The sequence below is a fragment of the Brienomyrus brachyistius genome, chromosome 11, assembly GCF_023856365.1.
Source record: "Brienomyrus brachyistius isolate T26 chromosome 11, BBRACH_0.4, whole genome shotgun sequence".
Lineage (NCBI taxonomy): Eukaryota > Metazoa > Chordata > Actinopteri > Osteoglossiformes > Mormyridae > Brienomyrus > Brienomyrus brachyistius.
The window spans coordinates 9,398,619-9,413,288 of record NC_064543.1 but is presented as its reverse complement, the minus strand read 5'-3'; the positions used below and the strand labels follow the sequence as shown (position 1 = coordinate 9,413,288).

General features: G+C 45.3%; 1 protein-coding gene across 2 annotated transcripts; it reads right to left on the bottom strand.

Annotated features, from left to right (window-relative positions):
• Nucleotides 1-263: 263 nt before the first annotated feature.
• LOC125751456 (CTD small phosphatase-like protein 2-A) lies at nt 264-14,171 on the bottom strand. Of its 2 annotated transcripts, none has more exons than XM_049030281.1 (13): nt 13,935-14,171; nt 7,018-7,225; nt 4,999-5,137; nt 4,625-4,768; nt 4,133-4,348; nt 3,951-4,044; nt 3,404-3,515; nt 2,602-2,688; nt 2,156-2,218; nt 1,957-2,036; nt 1,476-1,602; nt 1,273-1,368; nt 264-1,085 (listed from the first exon to the last, which is right to left on the bottom strand). In XM_049030281.1, the coding sequence occupies exons 2-13, from the start codon at nt 7,207-7,209 to the stop codon at nt 1,020-1,022; spliced, it is 1,416 nt and encodes a 471-aa protein (XP_048886238.1). In that variant the 5' UTR covers nt 7,210-7,225; nt 13,935-14,171; the 3' UTR covers nt 264-1,019. The 2 variants fall into 2 exon arrangements, with proteins under 2 accessions (XP_048886238.1, XP_048886239.1); XM_049030282.1 differs by having other exon boundaries at nt 4,625-4,765; nt 13,935-14,169.
• Nucleotides 14,172-14,670: the final 499 nt, after the last annotated feature.

The following is a 14,670-nucleotide window of genomic DNA, read 5'->3' as shown; positions in this document are numbered from 1 at the left end:
GCCTGGCTGTGCTTACACAAACCACACCAAACCTTACGCCCCACTCCTCTGCAGTTCGCCAGCTAGCCAATGGGAGGCAGCATCAGCACCACATCACACTACATTTCATAAGCACTGGGGGGGTTGGGGGTTGTACAGAAAATGTTACATGCATAATGACATCATAGCTCTCAGCTGCATAAACTCAAACTGCCCTTGGCCCCAAAAGTGCAGATCTGTTCCTTTTTGACATTTTGTTCAAATTGAAGAAGAAATTTGGGGGGGGGGGGGGGGGGGCAAAAACAGGTCAAAATAAAAAGGGGCACAAAATGTGCAGGAACAAGGAGGAGGAGCCCCAAGAAAAGCGAAATGAACAAAAACCATGACAGATGCATGCATTAAGCCGGGGGAGCCCCCCCCCCCAAGCAAGGGCAGATGCACAGAGGGGGGGTGGAGAGACCGACAGACACACAACACCGAGGGAAATGCTTCATGAAGGCCTTTGTCCTGGTGACCCTCAGACCAAAGGATGCACATCTTGCTTTACTGGCCGACGGAGCTAAAAGGAGTCCGCGAGGCAAACAGTGATGGTCCCAGGGTGGGGGCACCAGTCAGCGGGTGCAGTTCATCTCCTGTGCAGCATGTCACGTTTCCTCCATGTGGGGGCCAGAGCAGCATCTGGGTGCTGCTCCGCTCAAACCCCAGCAGCCACCAGGTGAGAACAACCACTCTAAAGATGAAGGACCCTCCTTGCCTGCATATAGAATGTGTGTGAGAATATATATTATATATAAAATAGGTATGTATATATGTATATCTGTACTGTATGTATACTTAAACTTTACCATAGATGTCACTTCAAAAACTTTAAATTTATTTTTACAATAACCATTTTAAAAGCAATGAGGGGCTTTAAAAGGAAAAAAAAAAAACCTAAAAATGTCAACAGTAATGGGGATGCTGAATGTTGTAATCCGAGGAGCAGTAGAGTCTGGGTATGGAGATGTTTGGTCGTTTCCATAGTTTCCTTGGTTCAGAGCTCAGTCTGGAGGCAGCAGGTCATGCAAGCGAAACCGCTCGCGTACGTGGGGCCGCACGTCCTCATTCTGCGAGACAGGAAGAGCGGATTAATGACCAGGACCGCAGGAATTTCACCCAACGAGCTCGCATCTGAAACACTTCTGAAACGACCGTCTGCCCTGACGATTAGGCTCCGAATCGATGGATTAGGAGGAGGATTCGTGACGGCTGCACTGCAGCCATGCGCCTACATAACCGAGAGTTCACACCTACCAGTTCCACCAGATTTTCCAAGAAAGGAACCAGCTTCAGAAGTTCGTTGTCGTTCTTATCCATAAACCAGCTTTCGATGGGTATCCCGTTGGAGAGCTGTTTATGGCATGGAAGCACACGGAATAACCAAGATTATTACGCTGGACAAATACTAAACATCTTAGTTTCAGCATGAGTACTACGCATGAGACGGAACATCTAACCTGATAAGCGAAGGCTTGTGGTGAATTGTCAATTATGATGGTCTTCGACAGATCTCTCCCAAGAATATTCAGATCCTTTATGTAGTTCCCTTGTACACACACACAATGTTCACGAAATAACCTGTGCCTGAAAAAACAAGCATCAAATATTAAATCTAAATCTAGAGAAGCTGATCAATAACCCAAGGCATCAACAACATAGAAGCAGACACTCCTGAAGACTTAACACGCACTCCACCACCAATCAAAGTCTTTACTGTAACCATATCCCTCTCCACAGACACGCATGCAGGCTGAGGGATATAATTACTAATTAGGACTCTACCCCAGAACCTAATCATGCAATAAAACTGCCATCACAGTGTCCTCATACAAATGTAAAGCCTACTGATCCAAGCAGGAAAAAAAAAAATCCAAAAAATGACAACCACGTGTCACGAAATAGTAACTAGACAGAAGTGGCGGAAGCACTTGAACCTACCTGACAAGCTGTTTTTTGGGATCCAGGATATTGAGCAGTTTATCTGCATAAACTTTCTTGGAGGCAGTAAAAAGGATGATCTGTGGACACAGCGCCAAATATCCCAACACACATTAGTGCCCTTAAACACTGTTCAGATACACACTGGCCGACGTGAAGAGACATAAACCAACTTAGGCAAAAGACAGGGATCCCATACCTCATAAATCTGAGACATGCGCTCAAGGAACTCTCGAAAGAACGGCCTCAATCGAACATAGACCTGCAAGAACGAAGACACGTCGACTCTGCTGCTCCTTAGCGGGGGGGCATTCACCCCAGTTAAACAGTTTTGTGTCTATTACACATGCTGTCAACTAGCTCATCGGTGCACTGAGTTAACAAGGGTGACCGCAGAAGCATGAAAAACAGACTAAAAAGAACAGAGATGCAAGGAATGAGGACGCAAAACTGATGGCAGGTAGAACTAGGTCAACCTAACAGGAACCAAGCGTTAACCAATGAGTTACTACCGTTTAATAGTGCATGATAGTCCTGCCATTCCAGGGTTGGGTGACTAATTCCTACAAGCACTTTACAAACAGTGGTAAAAGTAGGCCCTCTAGTGGGGCTTGATGTCAGCTACACCAGGAAAGTGTGTCTTACCTGATATATGACATCTTGAAAGAGAACAGGAAATGTAAGTGCTGCATCTTCAAGCTCATTCAAACTGCAATGAACCAGTGTTTCGTCCTGGCAAAGAAGACATTGCAGATATACAAGGGAACAAAGCATTATCATTAAGAGAGTATTGTTCTTCTAAAAGAACAAGAATTAGTGAGGGGGATCAAATGACGAATTCATCAAGGCTGCTCTACATCAGCATTTAGATAGAAGAGGCAATAATAAAAACACAGATTACGTCAGTTTTTACTTGGACCCAAATCACCAACCAAGGTGGTAAAGCCACATTAGACACAGGAGTTTCAATGTGAATGTAAGCAGCAGCCCACAGCCGTGACGGTGCTGGGGGGGTGGGGGGGGGACGGCAGAAGGTGAGGCTACACATGCCAGATGAGTCAAACTTTACAGTCCGGTGTCAGTCACCGAGAGACTGAGCTACTCGATACTGCAGAACAGCGTTTAAATGATTCTCTGTCGCGCGGTTTAACGCATTTCAGTACTCTGAGCACATTTGCTTGCCAGACTAGTAGCAGCTCCGTTGAGTGCACCACTTCAATTTTCTAAAAACCACTGCAACATTACTAATTAAACCAAAGCACGTTATCTGAGGGGCATAATGCAAATTTTAAACAAAAAAAAAAAACTATTACCAAAAACAGCTCATGCGGTAAGTGAGCTTGAAATTTACAAATGATAATACTTATGAGTCAAGGGTTCCACAACAGGATCAACTCCATCCTTTCAAATCCAAAGGAGAACCTTAGTAAGGGAGCCAAGAGCTCACCAGGTCCAGGACGAGGGAGAACTCCGGCGTGCTGCGGGTTTTCAGCGGGAGTGCCGGCTTGCGGGTCATCTGCTCCTCCGTCAGCGGGGGTACGTGTTTGATAAAGAAATACCTGCGGGGCCAATAAGACCACATTAGTCAGTAGGTAACACACTGACACCACAGTTAGCAGGGCTGGAAAAAACTGGGCGCGGACGCTCCCAGTAAGTGGGGATTCGGAGAGCTGTCAATCAGACTGGTTTAACGCAATCAGAACAAAGTGACCGGGGGAAGTGGGTTAAACCAGCTGGTTTGACAGGTAATTGAGGGTGCAAAATAATCCCACCCACCGTGGGTTCTGAAGCCTCATTTCTCCTATCAATATTTGTTGGTATCTCTAGGTCATGTGCTTTGGCAGGGTCGCTTGCCCCCATGATTATCAAATCAAGTGGTACAATCCGAAGGACTGTAACACAAGACACAAAAGATGCACAAAAGGTCATAGGTCAAGACTAGCTTGCCGAGCGTTTCAGCGCTTGTTTAACTTGGGGGTGCAAGGCATACTTACGGGTCAAAAACCTCCCAGTCTTCCTCGTAGGCGCCCTCTGCTGGCATGGTGGGAAGGACCGCAGAGTAGCTGGAGTCTAGAGTAGCACCTGGGGCTGAGTGTGACAGCAGAGAGGCAGTGGGGTTGGGGCGGCTCTTAAGTGGCTAAAAACATTAAAACCCGGAGTATCCGCGGGAAGGTACCTGTGAGAGGCGGCAGATCAGCATCTGTGACGATCTGCCCGTCCGCAGTGGGGGACTCGGAGCTGGGCGGCTGGCTGCTGGGGTAGAACGGGATGCAGGCTCTCTCTGTGGATGTGGCTGTGCTGGTAGGTGTCTCCTCCACCTGCTCCATGTCCAGCTGCTTCACGATCTCCTCCGCTTCCACTGCCTGACCAGGTGAATCGGAACCCGATGTTCCTATAGGTGCAGGCAATGCACACAGGGGGGTTGGGGGGGAGTAAGAGGGCAGTCAGCTGCAATAAAACGGTTACCAACACCAAAGTAACTGGTTCAAACCCCAACAGGGTCCATGGAAAACATATACAGTTTATCAGGATGACAATCTGTTAAGTAAATAAGGTAACCAAAGCAGTAACTCTGATTAGACTTCCTTAGCCATGTTTCATAAACGTTTCTCCTAGCATGCAGCCTAGACACAATACCCTAAAAACCAGCACAGCACATGCTATTTACCATTCTTGCTTGCTGGTGAGAAGTAGTTGAAAACTGGGGAGAAGATGGTCCCCAGCAGGGTGGTGCGGGGGGGGCTACCAGCCACCTCCGCCCGCGCCTCCAGCTTCCCATTGGGCTTGCCCGCGTAATGGTCCTTGGCATCTGCTTAAAAAGGGAACATTTAAATCGTTTAAACAAGACAAAGTCAAGAATTTACCTGAAGAACTGAATTATAACCTTGGCATTCAAACAGGGAGCCCAAAAGAGAACAGGAAGGATTACAGCTCATCACTGCCCGAATCCGAAAAGGCTTCATGCAGCAGACAGGGAGAATATGCAAAAAACTAGATGAGGGATTCCTGACTAAGACTCGGAACCCAGAGACAGTGACTCACCGCCGTTGAGAGGGTTCCTCCTGCGGGCTCTGCGTACGGCTTTGCTGGAAAGGCCCTGCGATTGCGGTGTGGACGTAATCAGACCGTCATCCACACTGCAGTCGATTCGGCTCCTCTTTGGAGGGTTCTCCTGCACTACCTGAAGATCAACGCAATGTTCACCTGAACATGAGGAAATGATCTGGCAGTGCCAACATCCTGTGTGGCATGTCACTGCCTGCTTATAACCCCACAGATATCAGTAAAGTAACCACCAGGAGGAGAGCTGAGAGTGCTGGTGCCTGACAGCAGACAGCGATTCCACCCAGCATGGATTCCCAAGCTTCACTTATGTCATGACTACAGCTTTGCCCTATTAACGAACACTAACACCTAACGATGTCAAAGTAGGTTTCCCCAACCCAATGACACCTCCCGCCTCCTCTTGAAGTTCAAGTTAATTTTATTTTCTATATAGCGCCAGATCCCAGCAGAAGTCATGCAAGGTTACCTTTCCTATAGAACCGGACTAACCATTGTCCTTTTATTACACACACTAAATAGCCGTATGTTATTTATCTTATTTACACAACAGCTTGTCATTTTTGTCTCTACACCAGGGCTGCCCAACTCTAGTCCTGGGGGCCCGGAGTCCTGTGTAGCTTTAGTTCTTTCCCTGTTCCACCATAAATGATTCAGCGCAAGAGCTGTGTGGTAATTAGCACATGGAGTTGAATCAGGTGTGTTAAATGAGGGGGAAACCCAAAAATGAGCAGGGCTCTGGCCCCCCAGGACCGGAGTCCCGCCCCGATGCACGTGCACAGACACGAGGATACTCTGACCAGCGGACAGAGAGCGCGCATCGGAAGATGTCGCGTCAACCACCGGAAAAGCAGACAAAAATACCTGTTTTCTGACTGCTGTCATTAAAAGAAACACATGAGCACCAGGAATCCTGTCGGCGTCCGTCCTGAGCTAATGTACCATTAGGGCCCTAAAGCGATCGATAAAATATGCATATACTAAGTGATCAACAATAAACCACACCAAGATAAATTTTCTGCTCATACTTCTGTCCATGTTCCCTTCCTCACGATACACAACGTGTTACAGTGGTGTTAAACTAAGAAAAGGTTATTTAGACACGCACAACATGCTGTCTTCATTCACAGGAGCCCTTTTGTTTTCAAAGTTATCATTCCACTGGCTCATGGAAAACTCACAGCAATGCTGGTGTGAGTCACATGGCTCCTTGTGTCAAGAGAACTGAATTTGTGTCTGCGTCTTATTCTCTGCCAGCATGTACCCACTAACAAAAAAACTTATGCCCCTCCTTGATGCTCTCCCCGCTGTCTACCAAGAACCCCATCAATTAATTTTTTCCTACAGTACACACACACACACACACACACACACACACACACACACACACACACACACACACACACACACACACACACACACACACACACACACACACACACACACACACACACACACACACACAGCCAAATAAAATCAGACCAAAGATTATTTTTCCAGACTCGCCCCAGGAACATAGCTCTTCCGAAAATATTGACTGCTGGGGCAACCTTAGCCTTTAAACAAATTCACTCCAACTTTCAGATGGTTGCATGGACTAGAGAGACAATGGCATTGATTTGATTTTCAGGCAAAAGGCAGTATTCAAAGGAAGCAGCAGGAAAGAGCAATTTGCATATCGTCTTACAGCACTCACTGAGCAAATCCACTGTCTTTTGGGAATATGGTAATAATTTAACTGGTGAGAAAACAAAAGCTCTCTCGTTATTTCAGTTAATCTGACAGCAAGCCCACAGCAATTACACATCCCTTGTACAGCGCCGTCTTCTTATAGACTGTTATCCCTTAGCAGAAGCCTTAAAGGTGTTACAGTTCTGCTGAAACAAACATCAAGGCTCTTAAAACTCTAGATTAACATCAGACAGCTAGACAGGTGTTCCATGTTTCGCCAGTAGGCAAGCCTAGAGTCACTCTGGGGGAAGGAAATCACTGAGATACCTTGACTGCAGTGCCTCTAATGAACTTCCTGATGGAGGAGAAGAGCCCTGCGTCGTCGCTCTCTCGCCGCCCCACAGCTTCCGTGCACGCTTCCACCTCTGAGTGTCTCCGCTTGGCCCGGGGGGGCTGGGACGGCTGCGGCGCATGGGTGAGGCCCACCTGCTGAGGAGGCTTGCGTATTCTCAGCCTCATAGTCTTACATGTGACACTTAAGACAAACAAGGTGGGAAAATGACGAGAGGAAAGAAAAAAAAAAATTATAAAATCAGGAAAGGAAGGGGGTACAGGATCAGATATAAAAACCAGCACGTAAACATGCACAGTAATAAAAACAGAGGGAGAACCAGTACAATTACAAAATCAACATCTTCAGACTAGGATAAGCAGACTAGCAGAAGCCCAGCAAGACCTACAGCAAAAACTATGTGGACAAGGAGGACTATCAAAGGGCACACCAAGTCACAGCAGCTAAAACAGGTGGCTGCAGTCAAAGCCATTTCCTATGCAGAGAATCTCACTGACCAGAGCACCCAGTTCCCATCACAAACCTGGTCCAGTCGTTTTCTTCCGCTTAAACACTTGGAACCTCTGAAGGAGGGTAATGATGGCAGAATGAGCGTTGCATACTGACTCTCCAATACAAGTTACGGTCCGGGCAGCAGCAGAAAGCTAAACAACCAACCCCCAGATTTATAATTAGCAGTTCACCAAAAGCACATGCAAGAACAAAAATACTGCCCATACAGAGCCAATGAATCCTGGGGAAAACATGCAGGTTCCAAATCTCTCTCTCACACACACACACACACACCACTAATGATGTTTTTCAAATCACAGAGATTTTCCTCGTGAGTTTAAAGGACGTGTGTTCCCTGCATGTCTGCACATGGGCAGCATTTGCCAGCATGCGCGACACTGTACGCACGTTATATTTCCTGGCATTGCCCGATCCATTCATCCTTCCATTTTACAGCAAACCATATTGTCATAATTTACAGCAAACTTCAGTGGTCACTACGGTTTAGCAAGAACTGGTGTTAACGATTCTGCTGACTGGGGGGACACATTCTCTTTGCTTGTCAATTTAAACATTCACTCCAGGTGTCTACTTCCAGTTTTTGGATCAACACTATTACCTAAATATCCCATATCTGTTATATTACTTAACAATTCGACATGGTATCTGGGTACACTTCTAGTTTGGTTCACTCTGCACTGCCGGGACAAATACAGTCACACCACCTGACTAGGGTCCCTAACCAGACCCATTAAATACAGCACTCAGACAAGTGCAGGTGTTATGCTGAGCATTTATTAAACAGACAGAGAACACAAAGAATCCAGAATGGGAATATCTGGCTTAATGTCCAGTACCGAGCCGGTGCAGATTAGTCATAAGCAGTCCGTAAAGAAAAATTAATAGGATTAGCTTGGGTCATATAAATGTCAGGAAATGAAGTGGTACGAATTGAGCATTTCGCAAAATATGCCATAAAGTGTGACGCTGCACCATGCGCAGCCGTGCGAGGAACAAAATCAGGGACGCAGTTGGATATTTCACAAAAAAGTTCTGTAAACTTTTTCGGGTCATGGTCAGCACTACCACCTTAACAAAAAACACCTGATAAACTTTTTAAATATTAAACTCAGGATTTAATTGTCACATTGAAAACTGCCTCTGATGCAGAACTGAGTTTTTGATGGTGCTAACAGATACGTCCTAGCGGTGGGTGGCATGATCAAACGTGTGCTTCACAGTAAGATTGTGGTGGTTTCACAGTACATCACAATTTTCTTTCTTCAAGCTCACCCGCACCACAATGAAATATGTTTTGAGGAAAAGAAAGTGATGTCAGTACTGCTTTGTGTCTGTTGGCACAACTGACAGCAGCAACACCAGCTTTTTTTGACCGATTCTATCAATAGATAAATACAGTCAAATGGAATTTGATTTTAGGTAATTTTTCAGCCCTTTATTAGTTTCATAAATATCTGAATATTTATCCGAAAAATTTCAAATATCACAATGAATACATCCAATTTCGTTCAACCCTACTCAATACACACAAATTCACAAAAACCATATTAGGCTAGATGATGAGGCCAAGTCATGGGGTTAGCCTTCGTTTTAGCTAAAGGACACAAAGCATAGTTATCCACAGCTAACCCCAGATTATTGGACAAGTCCATCAAACCTGAATGTATTTTTTCAAGATGTAGTTTCATCACGATCACGCCATAATGTGAAGTGCTTCTACACAACGTAGGCTTCCACTACGGCCCAAATTCCTCTCGCCATATTGTTAAGTAAATGAGAAAGCAAATTTTAAATTGATGCTAAAAAAAAGTAATGAAGATTAATCATGACAGCTTTTCAGACTATTTATGAAATATACGACGCCAGTGGCCTGTAGTACGAAGCGGGGTTATTGGCATATCGGGGTAACTTGTCAGATTTAAGGTACCACGAGTTAAATGGACTTCATATTCGTTCACTTACATTTTGCGCAGACTACTTTAAATCTGACAAGTTACCCCGATAAGCCAGTAACCCCGCTTCGTAGTACAGGCCCCTGATCTTCAAGAATTTTTCTAAACAGGATTACCAAGAAATGACATTAGTCTGCAGTGGGTTTGGAGGCTCCTGCTCAGAGTAGAAGCCAGTCAATGAAGAGGAACAGAGGTTGCTGAGGTTCCATTTCAGCCTCTGGAGCCGAAGCTGGAGCCAAGAAAGCAGCACTGCCAAGCCCACTGTGCATCTTACGTAACACTGGCTGAAATATGTTCAGACATGCTCAGTGCCTGTCAGATTCACTGTCTCCTTCTAGCACTCTGGAACACTAATTCAAACATCTCTGAATTCATTTTTTAAAGCAAAAACTGAAATTCTCAAGGTGCTGGAAAAAACTCAGAAAAAGTTCCCATTCCATTCATTCTGCATTTTTTGCTGCCTACTGGACACATTTTGCCATCCTGTACATTTTATCATAATCGCATACCCTAATAATCACTCAGCTTTCATAATGGTGATCAGCAATTGAAACAAGGACAGCAGTTTCCATATAAAAACCCATGGATCACCAATCCAAACAATGCAATCAGACAGATGTACTTCTCCCACTACGAAAGGCTTTACAACTAATACTTCACATTAGATCCTGTGACCCAATGAACAACATTGGCATTTATCAAGACCAAACTATAACACACACATACAAAAGCCAATAACTCTAAAACTAGATACTTGACAAAATTGCTGCAGAAGAAAAGTAGACACCCAACAAGACACAAACAATCCTTGCTAGCAGGTTTAATAAAGGTAGAACCCTAAAAAGACAACTAAAAACACAAGACAGAACACTTTAGATAATCTACTGGAGATCTTTGGAATACCACCACAAGTACCAACCCAGGCAAGGTATAGGCCTACAGACCCATCAAAATAAAACTAATGTTTCCTGGCACAGTAAACATCACAATGTTACACTGCAGGAGCAACAACTTACACAAGGCCAGACAAGAGTGCGGTAATACCAAAGATAAGCATGCGCCACATCAGGCTGCAGTGACTGCGGCTGGCAGTGGCATGCGCCACATCAGGCTGCAGTGACTGCGGCTGGCAGCGGCATGCGCCACATCAGGCTGCAGTGACTGCGGCTGGCAGCGGCTTTGTTGTTCCAGCTTCTGCATATTTTTTACCAGCAACAAAGCATGACTCATTCAATGCTCCCCACACACACACAGCCAGCATTGCCCAAAATCTAGACCTGTCTGCTTACTTCAATTAAATCATCTTAGTTGCTTTTATAATTTGTGTATTTTTCCTATTTGTACCTATGCTTTGGTTATGCATTAACCCCCTCACAAACATTACCAGTGGATCTGTCTAAACTCACAAGCAGCTGTTATAAATGCATTACTGAAAAGGAAGGAGGGTGCACTCTCACTGTAAACAGGGATACACCAAGGCAAGCGATGCAATCCCTACATCCCAAAAAAAAAAAAAACTGCTGGCACTGCAAGTAACCAGGGCAATAACTAACCCACCACTTCACAGGACTACTTCAGAAAATGTTTTGAGAAAACCAAGAGAAAACACAAAATAAAATGGCAAACTATTGTAATAATGTGGTTAGTAAGCAGACAGAAGGTTGCAGGTTCAAAAGCTGGGTACGGTTTCCATTAAGGCACCCAGCTTTGATATGCTCAAATAATCAAAACTAATGCTTGTTAAATGTACAATCAACATAAGGTGTAAGAATGCAAAGTTTGAAAAAGAACCATAAGTATACTATATTTATGACTAAAAACAAAAATTCACATTTTAATACATAGTTCACTAGAGTTATATATGTGGTTTGCTAATTTCTGATCCTTTCAAAAACTAAGTTTATAAAACTGCAAAAAAAAAAAGATTCCAAATAGGCTATGGTGATTTTTTCAAATGCTCAGTCCATAACAAAACACAATAACCAAACAATCAATAAACAAAAAGGTGTCACTGTCACCTATGTCCAGCCCAGTAACGGTGCCTTCAGTTTGAGCACAAACATCCTGCATCACATCTCTGCTGCTGCACTGCCCTTGGCGAGACCTTCGATGTTTTTCAGCATTTCCATACACATCACTTTCAGAGAATATCAGTCAGTGCTTTTTTTTGATTGATTTCATGGGGGCAGAAGTAACACTCGGCTGCTGGGTGCAGAAAGCCCAAACCGGCTCACGTGCACAGGGGCCCGAGGAGCACATACCTTCAGAACATTTAGTCAGTGCTGCACAGATCCTGTAATCTACTGTCATCCCAGTGAATAATAGGGTTGAAGTTTAGTTTACACAGATATTTGACAGAATTCAAGTTAAGCACCTGCAACTGAAAACATATAATTCAGACCAATAATTATGTTTCTTAGAGGTGTACATTGCTTGGTATTAAACTAGCCCTGCTTATTTTATATGAAAAGTGACAGGGTGCATGGAGCCCCCACTGCCACACATAGACTCTACCCTATGCTTTTGTTTAGTTTATGTAAAATCTACACCAGGGTCAGATTAATATATCAAGGGTAATAACTTCACAAACCGATCACTTGCGGCACTGAATAGGCTCAAGACTCATCTGGAAGCAGCAGTCCTCAAAGTTGCCTTGGGAATGTGGGAGGAGAGTGTGGGTCAGCGCCAGGGCCGGGTTGCGCGAGGGGGATTACCGTATAACCATGAGAGATGCTGCCTGTCAAATCTGTCACCTACACTTTTGTCCGAACGTCAGAGCAATAGCAGAGTGAAAAGCGTCTTTTGAGCGATTGGCGGATGCTTCGATTATTTAAAATTGCTTCTGTTGCACCAGCAACTAGTGAGACGAACAACGCTGTAGCAATACTGAACGGCTGTCATTCCAGCGGTTCAGTCGGTCTACGGTCGATTTAAAGGTAGGATGCACGCAGTGTTCACCCTTATTCCTAAACGAGTATCCGTGCAGTCGCGGGCACTGTCACAAAACTGTTACACTACGGCCCTTATGTTGTTTATCACCGATGTCCATCAGACTTTTCCTTTCCTAGTAACATCTAGCATTCATTCCCAGGGCGGAGTGAGCTTCAAACCACAAAAGGACTTCTCGGTGACTAACGGTATACTGCATACAGTCACCCCACCAAACAGTAGGCTGCTGGCTGGCCCGTCCATACCTAGAGCTACAGCTACCTCCGCGATTACAACTTCACTATATATTTAGATAAAGGCCAGTTATTCCCGCAACAACAGGTTTCGGGGTCTGATTGATCGCACTTAAATTGCAAAAGCTGCTTTTTCAGACAATATGTTTTGTTTACAAGACAGAACCATTAGCACCGCTAATTTTAGCAGTAAACTCAAACGAATGGATACTAAGAAAAACCCCACGCAACACACACACGAGGGTAATAAGCTTTATTGTTGATGCATGACATAAAACTACTACTAACCGCCAATCACCACTATACATGGGGAAAGCGGTGTTAATGACCCAGCTAAAAATATTCACATTCTGAAATCAAATTTAAACGTGAAGACAATAAACGTTTAAGTACTTGAGAGCAAGTAGGCTATTTAAGTTTCCGCACGGCGGGGCAGAGGCGATCAGATACGCCCCCGGATGGGATCACGGCTGCGGACAGTCAGTTCAGCGCCGCAACAAAACCGGTGACCGCGGCACGGTCAGCTCGGCTGAGGAGGGCGGCCCGCTCCGCTAGCGCGGCTTCCCGCAGAGACACCACTGCGAACCGCAAAATCCAAAACCGGGCGGACGGCAACGGGGAAATGCTCTGCGTTTCAGACTCTAGCCCGGGCGGGGGATAAGAAAACAGGCCGTGACCTTTAAAAACAACCAACCTGAATGAATTTAACGCAATTCGAACAGGCATTTCAATAAAAACGACCCAATTATCGGATAATTTACAATGACCGGTGAACCCTTTCACCACATAAAATACTGGCGCCTCACGCTCTAAACCTTGCAGTAAACCTTCAGCTTAAAATAAAAAGCCGCCAAACATGTGATAGTTAGCTAAATTCGTGTGGGAGCACATAAACCACGGTCTACTAACTGGGCAGCTAATTCTTACTAATAAACCAGCGCCACCGCGCTACATCAGCTACCTGTAAGACGAGCCAGCTAATGTAAGACAGCTGCTTACAGTAGGTTACCCAAAGCGGGACAGGCTGACCGGCCGGGGCTATTTCGTTAGCTGACTAGTCAATCACCGAGCTAAAATGTACAGAGCGCGGCCGCATTTAAACCGCCGCGAGTGACGCGCTACCAGAGGAAGCGTCCTGGTGTAGCGCCGCGAGCTCGTCGCGAGCTCGCCGGAGTAAACATTCAGCCGCTCGCATGACACCCACAATCCCTCACACCGAAAAGCCGCGGGAACTCCTGCGCTCACCCGTTCGCCAGGAGCCGCAGTGTCTTCCCTCCGAGGTGGCTTCCCTTGCACGGCCGCTGGTGGCCGCAGTGATGGTGACGAAGCGGGGCTGGGGAGCGGCCGCTGCCTTACGCTGTCTTTGGCTAGCTCCGTTCAGAGATCGTCCGTCCGTTCTGGCGTTGCTCCTTCAGACGCCATTTCCCGCCTCCTTACCAACAGTCTCAATGGCAGATCCCCGGATGAGCGGAGCGCTGGCGCATGCGCAGCTACACTCCACACCACACCCCCTCAGTTTTTTCCATAAATGAGAGGTAGGCAAACAGTAAGACGCAACTTTAAAGAATGCATTGTTATACATTCGGTGAATTTGTACGTTTAAAATTTAAAGCCAGGCGGATGGAAACCATTGCTACACATAAAAATAACCAGTTGAAAATTTTTCCACAATTCCACAAAATCTACGAAGTGAAGAACACACTAAAACAAAGCTTTAGAATAACAGTGTGTTTGTTGCTCGTAGAATTTCGTTAGGAAAAACACAAAACCCTAATTACTGTGGCCCTGGTTGCACTGTCATTATTTTAGTTATTTACCATTTAATACTTTATTCTAAGGTTGCCCAGGGCTTAAATACATAAACGTCACTCACTGAGATTTGAAAGCCCGCTGGGCTTCCCCTTCTCTTCTAACGGCCTACAGAAAGTACGGATATGCAAATACATGAAATATACAGAAGAAACACCCTTTACCACTAATA

Bases quoted from the DNA above. Each gene is read 5' to 3' on its own strand.
- LOC125751456 (XM_049030281.1), bottom strand. From the start codon at position 7,209: ATGAGGCTGAGAATACGCAAGCCTCCTCAGCAGGTGGGCCTCACCCAT. The intron at 4,769-4,998 runs GTGAGTCACTGT...TCCCTTTTTAAG, and splicing joins GAGGAACCCTCTCAACGGCG to CAGATGCCAAGGACCATTAC. The intron at 3,516-3,950 runs GTAAGTATGCCT...TTGGCCCCGCAG, and splicing joins GACTGGGAGGTTTTTGACCC to GTATTTCTTTATCAAACACG.